The 11054-nt window shown below is 40.1% G+C and overlaps 2 protein-coding genes across 2 annotated transcripts; one reads left to right on the top strand and one right to left on the bottom strand.

Moving 5' to 3' along the window:
* Window positions 1-973: 973 nt before the first annotated feature.
* LOC148926480 (uncharacterized) lies at window positions 974-1948 on the bottom strand. Its single transcript, XM_089059144.1, has one exon. It carries the CDS (start codon window positions 1946-1948, stop codon window positions 974-976), a length of 975 nt encoding a protein of 324 aa, XP_088915270.1.
* Window positions 1949-5396: 3448 nt separating this feature from the next.
* Window positions 5397-7237, top strand: LOC125192903 (uncharacterized). Its single transcript, XM_089059143.1, has 3 exons — window positions 5397-6260; window positions 6315-6722; window positions 6806-7237. The coding sequence occupies exons 1-3, from the start codon at window positions 5397-5399 to the stop codon at window positions 7235-7237; spliced, it is 1704 nt and encodes a 567-aa protein (XP_088915269.1).
* Window positions 7238-11054: the final 3817 nt, after the last annotated feature.

Below are 11054 nucleotides of genomic sequence, written 5' to 3'. Positions count from 1 at the left end.
ACTCCGTAAAATATACCAAAACAAAACCTTGGCTAATTAAAGAGCCTAATTTTCGAAACCTACATGCCTTGGGAACCCTAGATCTTATTTTTATTTCTTCTTCCCTACTCCATAATATTTTATTGTGTAGAATCAAATCTTACCAAATATTCTATTTATTTACCTAAAGATCTTTTTGAGCTCTATAAATAAGAGAAACCCCTAAACCTAGCCCCCATAATTTTCGCCCCCTTCCCCATAGTACACGCCCCCTCCCATCTCTCCACTCTCTCTCAATTTTCTTCTACTTTACTCCATTAATCCTCCATCCTTTGAGAAGAAATAGAGTTTGAGCCTCAAGATTTTTGAAGAAACCAAGTCTTTACTCCGTTTCTACCGTTCGTTTTTCTTGAAAAGGTATTCTTATATTGATTTTCTTCTTTCTACCCGATTCCTCTTCTTTCTAACCGATTAATCGGTATTCTTGAACCCTCATACATCTTGTTTGAGTGAAAGTAGGTTAAAAAGGGGTATGTATGCATGTGTGTGTGCGCCGTGTGTGTGTGTGTGTATGCGTGGGGTGTGTGTGTTGTGTTGGCAAAACACCCTTGTGCGATATATGTTGATGTTAGATTTAGAGTTGAGATACGAATAAAAGTCATATGATGAGCATAATCTTTGTTTGGTAATTATAAGATAAATCGATGCGAAAAAGGGAAAGTGTAGAGACATGCATGAGTTAGGAGTTTGTGTTGAATCTGATTTGTGATACGTGCCTATGTGATTAAAAGGTGAAACCTCAGTTGCGAAGCCGGATAACAAAGGAAAGAACATACTTGAAACCTAAGCAGTCGAGGTGGGCTTTACTCTTAAACTCTTTTATGTGCAAATATATGAATGTGGAGAAATAAGGGTGGTTTAACTGTTATGCCATGCCTATGTCTGTTTTGTTGTGATATTGTGCGCCTGATGCCCAGTTTGCGAGTTCGCTCCATTAGGCAATAGGGCTATGGATATGCATAATCGGGTTGAGACGCCTTTGGTTTTGGACCTTAGGTTTATACCCTTTCTCAAGGTGTATCATATGCATACAAATTGTTGGGCTTATCCTCTTCAAATCTGAGATAGTCCACCCAATTGCCCCCTTGTAAGTCCTAAGCACTCTCAACAATTTATCCAATTCTGAACTTGAGAGAGAAGATGATACAATTTCCGGAAAGATGTCACTCTCTCCAAGGAAGGCGCACCGCAAATGTGTAGGCAACGACTTCAACTCCAACTTCTTGTCTTGTTCCTCCTTGGCATCCTCCTCTTCGTCCCTAAGAGGTAAGAACTGCTGACGGCGTGGTCTAGGAATCTCCTTTGCTGAATCTAGAGCACCTACAAATTCCAACAAATCAGAATTAAAATCCAACATATCAAAAGAGTGTGAAGAATAAAATGATTGAAAGAGGCATCCCTCAAGTTGATCCTGTGAAGAGTTGGCATGGGCTACTTCTCTAACACACTCATCGATCACGGTCACCACATTGCAATGGAGGCTCCCTCCTATATCTACATCGTGCCTCTTCAAGGCTTCATAAATAGAGAAAGTCACACTCTCATCGTTGAGACGAAGGGTCAGCTCTCCCTTCTGCACATCAATCATGGCCTTCCCTGTAGCTAGGAAAGGTCTCCCCAAGATAAGGGGTACAGCCTGATCTTCTTCCATTTCCAAAACAACGAAATCCACTGGAAAGATGAAGTCATTCACCCTCACTAGGATGTCCTCCACTATCCCCGTAGGATATGATACCGATCTGTCTGCCATCTGCAGAGTAATGGTGGTTGGCTTCAAGGTACCAATGTTCAGCTTCTCAAAGAAAGAGAGGGGCATAAGGTTGATGCTTGCCCCAAGATCACACAAAGCATTCCTCACATGACAATCTCCCACTGTGCAAGCAATAGTAAAGCTCCCCGGATCTTTCATCTTAGCTGGGAGCTTCCTCTATATAATCGCGCTGTAGCTCTCTGTTAAGTTGACAGTTTCATACTGCCCCCACTTCTTCTTTTGAGAGACCACATCCTTAAGGAACTTAGCATAGCTGGGCATCTGCTGCAGAGCCTCCACAAGTGGTATGTTAATCTGTACTTTCCTGAAAATGTCCAAGAATCATGCAAATTGTTCCTCCTTCTTCTTCTTCTGCACAATCTGAGGAAAAGGTACTCTGACTGCTGTAGGCTTAGGTGGGGAAGGAACCTCAGCATGAACTACCGGTGGTAGCTTAGGCTCCTCCTTCTCTGGCTCTGATTCTACCTCTGGCTCAACTTCTGCTTCCTTCTCTGTTTCAACTGCATTCTCGGGCATAGAAGGGCCATCATAGCTTTTGCCACTCCTAAGGTGAATTGCCTTGCAATCTTTGGGGTTCACAGTTGGTTGCCCTGGGAGGCCGGGAATATGCAATTTGCTCACAGATTGAGCTATCTGACTCATTTGACTGTCCATACTCTTCATGTGTGTACTCAAATCTTGCACCTCTGTCTCTACCTTTTTCAGCCTCTTATCAGAGTCGGCCATTATATCCCCTGTTTGTTTCACAAATGCCATTAAGACATCGTTGAGCTCAACCTTCTTTGGCTCCTTAATCTCGCCATTTGACACTTGGAACCCCGGAGGTGGCTGCAGGGCATTGTTGGGATTCCAATAGGACAAGTTGGGATGACCCCTGTTCCCAAAGTTGTTGAAGTTACCACCCCCATGATTCTGACGGTAGTTGTTGTAATTCCTGTTGTTGCCGCCTTGATGCACATAATTCACATCTTCACTTTCGAGCCCAGTTGGCTCTGTTCCCATGAAGCCTAGCTTGCCTGTCAAGAAGTCCAGCTGCTTGGACATCATGTCCATCCTATCGATGTCCGATGTGGATGCTACCCTGTAGGTCTTGCTTCTCTCATTCTTCCATCCCTCATCGTTGGAAGCTACCCTTTCAATTACCTCTAGAGACTCATCTTCTCCCAACCTAAGGAGTGATCCCCCTGCGCTCATATTCAACTCGCGCACTGCCTCCGGAGTTGCTCCTCTGTAGAAGGTTATGATTTGTTGCCCCGGGCTTAACCTATGGTTGGGGCATCTCTTCATCATATATTTAAATCTCTTCCATGCCTCTTGAATGTTCTCCTGAGGCTGCATTGCATAGGAGATGACTTCTGCTTGTCGCTTTAGTGCCTCGCTGGGTGGGTAATATTTCTCCAAGAAAAGCTCAACCATTGCATCCCAGGTTGCGACCGAGTTGGGGTCCATATTATCATACCAATCTCTGGCATCGTCCTTCAAAGAGAAGGGAAATAGTCTGAGGCGAATCTGATCGTCTGAGACCCCGTTAGCCTTCACCGTGTTACTGATCTGTATGAACTTGGTCAAGTGCTTGTTGGCATCTTCTGAACCTGTTCCACCGAATGCATGTGCTTCTGCCCTGTTTATCAACCCCGGCGTCAATTCAAAGCTGTTGGCGGCAATTCCCCCATTGTTGATCGGAGGGTTAGCCACTCGTCTGTATGCAAACAAATTCTGCACGGGTGCAGGTCTCACATTCTGCGCATCCAAAAGCCTTTGCATATTGGCCATTTGCTGAAGAAGTTGATGGACAACGGGATCGGGATGCTTCACATTGTTGTTCTCCTCGTTGTTCTCATTGTTGTTTTCAAAATTGTTGTTCTCCTCGTCCGCCATTAGGATTTGAGACCGCGGCTCGTACTGTATGGGAGATGGAAGTGGAGATGGACTAGGTGATGGAGTTCTCTGGATAGGAGAAGGTAGACGCCTATGACCGGGTGAAGATACCCGAATCCTTTGGTTGAACCTCCTCTATGCGTTCCTCTTCCTGTTGGATGCTTCGATCTCAAGATCGATTGGCTCTAAAGGTGGACCTTTAGAACGCGTGTGCATACAACCTGCCCAAAGAAACACAAGATTAAAGAACTCAAAGATAAAAATAAAAATAAAGCAAATAAAATCTAGATTAGTAATCTCTATTATTATCACGATATTAAGCTATATTGACACAAATTGTCCCCGGCAACGGCGCCAAAAACTTGACTCAACTTATTTTAACACAAATAATACCCGCAAGTGTACGGGGCTAGTGTGGCAAATAGCAAGCAAGAGTATCGTATCCCACAGAGATAAGATTGTATCAACTTAAGTACCACAAACAAATACGACTACTATCTAGACAATCCAAAGAGAAATGGTTTTGTTCTAACACTACTATAATCATAAAACAATGAAAAAGAAATTAAAAGTGACAAGAGGAAATAAACACAAGTGAAAAGATACCACAAAGAGGAGAGTAGAGTTTTGGATCCAACTACGATGGAATTGTCTTGCAATTGATTCAACAACTTCGATTACCCCTTTTATGTCTCTAGGATTACTAGGAAAGTCGCTAGTCTAGGTTGAGCCCCCTCGCGAGTGTACTCACCCCGTTGATTAACCCTTAATGTCGAAGTCTCCTTCTAATATGTTTAGATTAACTCCATAGAACAAAAGACCCAAACTTCAATAAAATTTAGCTACTCATGTTCTTCATGAAAGGTAAACAAACTCAATTGGTAGCTAAGCAATTGGATTGAAAAGGCATAAGAATGAACAAAGGAATCACAAGAGCTAAGCAATCAAAAGAAGTCCTTGAATTAATCACAAACATCCATTGTAGTCTTCACCAAAACTCCACAATATAATTTAGCTACTCATGTTCTTCATGAAAACCAAAACAATGGATTCAATCAAATACATCAAACAAAACAAATAGATACTCCTGTGGAATGATTCTATGGATTGGAAACTTCAATCTCTTGATTTGTAGTCTTCAATCTTCAAATCTCTCTTCAAAGTGTTCTTGGGGAAGTCTAGAGTGTGTGGTGGGCGGTGGAATGTAGACACCTGAAAAACGATCCCCCTTTCTTTTTTTCTCTTCGAAAATCGTGTAAACAGTGAAAAAAACGCGTGTTGATTAAACGGACCCGGCCTGGTGGATTAATGAACTGAAAACTCACCCGGCCGGGTGACACTTTTAGGGCCCTCACTGGTCATTTGAAGTGCGGAACAGTACCCGGCCGGGTGGATTAATGAACCGAAAACTCACCCGGCGGCCGGGTGACACTTTTAGGGAACTCACTGACATTTGAAGTACGGAATAGTACCCGGCCGGGTATTATTTCTTAGCTAGAAATCTAACCGGCCGGGTGTGGTGTTTTGAGGCCTCTCTGCCTCTAAAAGCTTCATCAACCGAATTTTCACATTCTTTTCATCTGTTTTTGCCTAAAACACTCAACAAACAATAAAACTCCAAGTAATGGAATAATTGGCTGGAAATAAACAATTCAAGCAATAAACTCGACATTAAGCACCTCAACAGACCAATTAAACCGATTAAAACATGAGTTTGTCACCCGAGAAACTGAAAAAACTGGAAGATGCACTTAATTCAAGTATGTTGTGGATAGGAACGTATATTGCAGCAGCTTCTGCCGTCTGCGCACTTGCAATGGTGGCTGATGCAATCAGTGGCTTCAGAAGGAAAAAGTATTGGCTCCCGTGTAAGTACTTCACTCTCAACGTTTTCTCCATCACTTTTTTAGCGGTAGCCATGAAACTGCCCGTAGATCTAACAAGCTTGGCACTCACCTCCACTGATAAACTCTCAAGGATGAGCAGCCTTCTTCTGATGTCGACTGCTATGAATAATTTCATGAAATCTTTGGGTGCCATGGAGAATAATGAGATTGTACTAAATACAGCAGCTTTAGGCATTCTTGTCATCACTATTGCTGGAAATATAATCATTAATCTTGTTCAGTTGCGTAACTTTCAAGATATGCTTATTAAGTTCTTGGCTCAACAAGTTGCATCAGGTTACAACATGCTCTTCTTTCTTGTGATGTTATGTTGTGTGTCGGTGATGGTTCTGGGAGCCAAAAGATACATAGGATTGAAGTATAATGAAATGCACAAATCGGTCTCGAATAAACAAGTAGAGTGGGGAAGGTTTAGTAGTGATGAAGTTGAAAATATGGTGAAAGGGTATTGGGTGATGGGTCAAACTAGTAGTCCTCAGTTTGTTCTTGCAAGGTCTGCCATTTCTTCTACTTCTGGACTCTTGTGTCTTTTCACACTTCTAATTTTGGCACTTGCTCACTTTATAACTACTCAAGTGCTCGGTTATGAGGAATTTAAAGGGATCAGCACTTCAAACTATAAGTGGTCCATCGTCTTGATTTTTGCTGTTCAGTATATTGGAGTGGTAACGGGAAGAATTGTTCCTCTGATGAGATGATTCGCTGCTTTGTGGTTCAAGATTTCTGAGATGGAGCGAAAGAGTTTTAGAGATGAAGTCAAGCTTGAAAAGTACTGGACTTGGAGGCTCGTGGAGTGGAGTGACAGATCACTTCCTTTTCAACTTCAAAACCGCGTATGCAAGAAGCTGCTTCGTGATGTAGTAAGATTCGTTCTGAATTTGTGCATTGGAGTTCAGAGCCTCTTTGTTTTAGGTAGCAAACTGGTTCTGTTCCACTCTGCTAGATTATTTGGTGGAGTTTGCTTGTGTTTCTGCAAGAAGAATAGACCTGTTTTAGTGCAACGTTCTGAATCAAGAGAAGGAGTACGAGTGGATTTTAGGCAATATGTTCTTCTACTTGAAGGTGAGCCACAGTTGCTTACTAAAGTCCTCAAGAACATCTGCAATGAGGCGGATAAGCTGATAAAAGTAGGCCAAAAAAAGCAGCCCAAGAATCGGATCCAACTTCTTAAGAAATCTTGAAGCTTCAATGGAGTGGGACGATTCGATAGCAGCCAAATTCCAAGCTTGCATACTCAAGAACCTCCAAATTGCTGGTCTCTGCCCTCGTGACTTTGGCAGCCATTTCAGTTGCTCTTACCAACAATTCTAGTGAGAAGGCTAACCAGTTATTGGTTTCTATTAGTCAAGGGTTGCCCATAGTGGAGCTGATCGAGGAAACTCTAGACAGAACTAGAGAGTTAGAGAGTATCCGCAAAGCAGAAGATGTTTTTTGGGTTGGAGTTGAAACATACAAAAAATGGGATGAGATAGATTTGGAGAGCACGAGAGTGAGAGGCGCAACACACAAGGAAACACTTCAAAAGCTTTCTAACATTGCAAAAAAGATTGTGACAGATTTTATGCCTCAAACGAGTGATATTCTAATGCAGAACCCTCTCAACTGGCCTGTTAGAGTTATAGCTGCTAACTCAATGCAATGACGGACCTAGGTGGGGTCGGATGGGGTCGGCCGACCCCACCGCCGGTCCGTGAGTGCCTCTGATATTCTCCCAAAATCGGCCAGTGACCCATGGCTCCTCCGGCCCCGACCCCACGCTATTGCTTTTTTTGTCTCCATGGAAGAGAATTTGGAAGTAAACAGAGGGTAGAGGAGGAGAGAAGAGGCGCTACGGCGGTGGCGCTATTGTTTATTTTAGAAAACTTAGGGATGAATGTGCATATACTCCTAGGGGCACACTTTAGTGCCACCTTAATTAAAATGACAACATAACACCATTTATAGCCATCCGATCACTATAGTGCCACCTTAATTAAAATGACAATATAACACCATTTATAGCCATCCGATCTCCTATATAGATGGATGAGATTGAATTGTAGGAATAGAGTACAGATTGCTTGGTTTTTCACAAATTGTTGCTTACAAAGGTAATTATGTCTTTTTACTGAAATTAAAACCGATAGGGGATTAGGAAATCACGGTAAATTTGGGCGTTGATTCATAATCTCTCTTCCAATCAGCAATAACTCTCTCCCACTACTTGAAAACTAAATAGATTCTCTTCTCCCCAGTCGACCTTTCTCTCTCCAAATCTCCTCATCAGATCACCTACCGATTTCATTCACAAATATTAGCAAATCCTAGGTCGATGCTTGTTTCACTCAATTGCAGCGCTTTCTGCTACTCATCTCTCGACGCTGAATGAGCATGGTAGGATATACATCGGTAGTTTGACTTCCATCGCGGTTAAGGTCTGCGTTTTTTTTTCCATCGCATGAAGTTCAACGCTTGAAGTTTGCCGCTTGGCATTACTGCCTGCCACTAATCCTTTGGTTCGATTTCCGATTCATTATTGTTGCTGTGATTATTTAGGTTTTGTTGCGATAGTGATTATAGAGCTCTTGCTTTTTTTTCGGATTGCTTAAGCATTCCAAATTTTCGATATCACCACCATGCCGCCAAAATTCTGTTTGCTTATTGTTTCTGTTGATTGGTTCTTGTTTCTTGCCCCATCAATTGCTAAATGCCATAATCGATTGTTGTTGCTTTGCATTTAACGTATTCTAAATTCATTGGTTGCTCATTTTAGTTTCTTTAATTGATCGATAACTAATCACCTTTTGGATTGCATTTGTATGAATCGGTGTTTGCTTGTTATGTCTTTGAAAGTGCCTGATAAATTGATTGGTGTGCTGCGAATTTTATGTCTTTGTTATCAGATATATGTCGCTTGTTATGAAATACGGGATCATGTAGACCATGGTTCCTGATAACTAGTTACGCTTTGTTGAGCATTAGGAATTGCTTGTTTTTATTGTGTTGGTTGCTTGGTTGGTGAAAGATTCAGTACACTTTTTATTTACAGGATGCCGTTGGGATTCCTACACACTAATGACGCATGATTAAGCAATTGTTTTGTTCTATTTTATGCTTGCTTGGTGTGCAATAGATACAGAACAATGTGTAATTCTGGTGTGGTGAGGTGTGCTTGGTTCTATTATTTTCTTTGCTTGGTTGCCAATTGAATTTTTAGTTTGCTTATTAATGACTGGCTATTTGCTTGTTCTAAAGTTATAATATGCTTAGATTAATAACGCGTGCGTGTGTAATAATGGAAGGGTTTGCTGCTTAAGGATTTGTCAATTGTTGCTTAATGGATGATTAATTGCTGCATATAGATGGTGTAGTTTTGAATAAGCCCATAGGCAAACAGAAGTTGATTTATATTTTTGATTTTACATTCTTGATTTGCAGAATTACAATTAAAAAGTTACTTCCTTCTATATACGAATTGGCATTCTATTCAAAGTAATTACTTGCTTCTCAAAACATCACATTATAGTTTTCCTCTAAGTTGCATTATATTTTGTATAGTGATCTTGCTTTCCAAAGTCTATTTAATTGCATATTACTATATGTGTGAATGCAGTTTAATTAATTCGTAATTTGCATTGTAATTACTTGCATGTTCCAATTAAAATATTGCTTGCTTCTTTGCAGGAATTTGCATGGTCTGCAAAGCGTTCTTTTATATTATGTGACTGAATATACTCTCAAATGGAGTACAATTATTTTTCAAAGTAAATTCCATTGTAAAATACATGACATTGTATCAATGTATTTGGGTTGCTTTTTAAAGGAGAATAAATTGCTTTTGAGGAGGGGCGAAAGAAGTGAAAACACGATGAGTACCATAAGAACGAAAGCAAGTTAGGGACCTATTGACGTTGAGAAGATGGTTCCGGACTACCCCAAACATTGAATGGGGAATGACATTTTCTTAAGAATTAACAGTACATTGTTTTGTTTTGATGTAGACGAATTGAATGATGGTTTTATTATTATTAACTAATTCTTGGTCATTGAAAACGTGATGGTTTTATTTTGGTGTAGATAATGATGGTTTTAGAAGATCAATTATGTATTTGTCAAAGTTGAGATATGTTATTTTTTGCAATTATGTTCTTTTGTTCATGCTAACATGAAATTGAATGTAACTGGATACATGTAATAACGAAATATCGACATCGTTAAAATGCACGATGTGTTATATTACATGTATTAAACATACATAAACTTCAAATCTGGGGTATTCATAACTAACATGCAAACATTCATTCGTGATGAAGCAATTCTAATCGCAATACAATGCAATATGGTAGTCATATTATCTACGATAATACAATTTAGTAAATCTGGTAGTCATATTATCTACATAGTATGCAAATCCTAATTTAGTAGCAAGCAATATCCAAGTCATTGTTCTACAATCTGGTAGCTATCCGTGTATGTCAATGCCGAGGAGTCTCTCTCAATACTTTGCCCAAGCAAATATAATATCACTGTAAAGGAATATTTGATGAGTTACAAAGCAATCTGATAGAAATAAATCAAAACGAAATATATTAAATTACACATATGCAACAATACAAATACCTTGTCTTTGTAATGCAATGTATATTACTAAACCAAGCAATCTGGAATTATAATTCGTAACACATAACAAAACCTAGTGAAAAATAAATTGAAAACTAAATTGCAGAATCAGCATAACGCATAACGCTGATAATTTGCAATTGTCGACCCAGAATTGAGAACTAAATTGTAGAAAGCTAGAATGACAATTTCCAATTTTCCATGGTTAAAAACTAAATTGTGGACGTTGATATGCAATTGTCGACCCACATACAAGCAATACAACAAATGTAACCAAGCAAATCGAGACACGAAATCAAATCTCCATGATAGATGCTTTCATTCGTAAACGAAAGTATATTATGTAAATTGAAGATTGAAGACTGATTGCAGTGGGAGAGAAAGCGATTATACGGAAGAGATTGTAAACATGATTATGTGAAGATCTGCCGTCCGTGAATTGAGGAGTGAGAAAAATTAGAAACTGTAGCGTGAATTAAGGATACCAAATAGCTGCCAAAGGGTATAGATCCCCCTATACCCTTTTCACGCTGAAAATTCATCCCGGTTTGACCGGGCACGGGTTTTAAGAAATGTAAGGAAAGTGAGTTGAAAAAGTTAGTGGATTGTGGGCCCTACTTTTATATAATAGTTTTATAATAAAATGTGACTAGGAATGAGTTAGTGGAATATGGGGTCCACTACCAAAAATGGTAAAAGTGAAATGGGACAAATTTTGAGGGACGGACGGAAATGGAAAACTGGGACAAATTTTCGTGGACGGAGGGAGTATTTTTTAAATAATTTCGCCTGCCACATAGCAGGATATGAGCCATCAGATCCAAATATCAAACGGTTATAATTGGTGGTACATTGTCATC

This window comes from Salvia hispanica, chromosome 5, assembly GCF_029641045.1.
Source record: "Salvia hispanica isolate PSC_SH4W2 chromosome 5, Shi_PSC_v1, whole genome shotgun sequence".
NCBI lineage: Eukaryota > Viridiplantae > Streptophyta > Magnoliopsida > Lamiales > Lamiaceae > Salvia > Salvia hispanica.
This window is presented reverse-complemented; position numbering and strand designations above follow the sequence as displayed.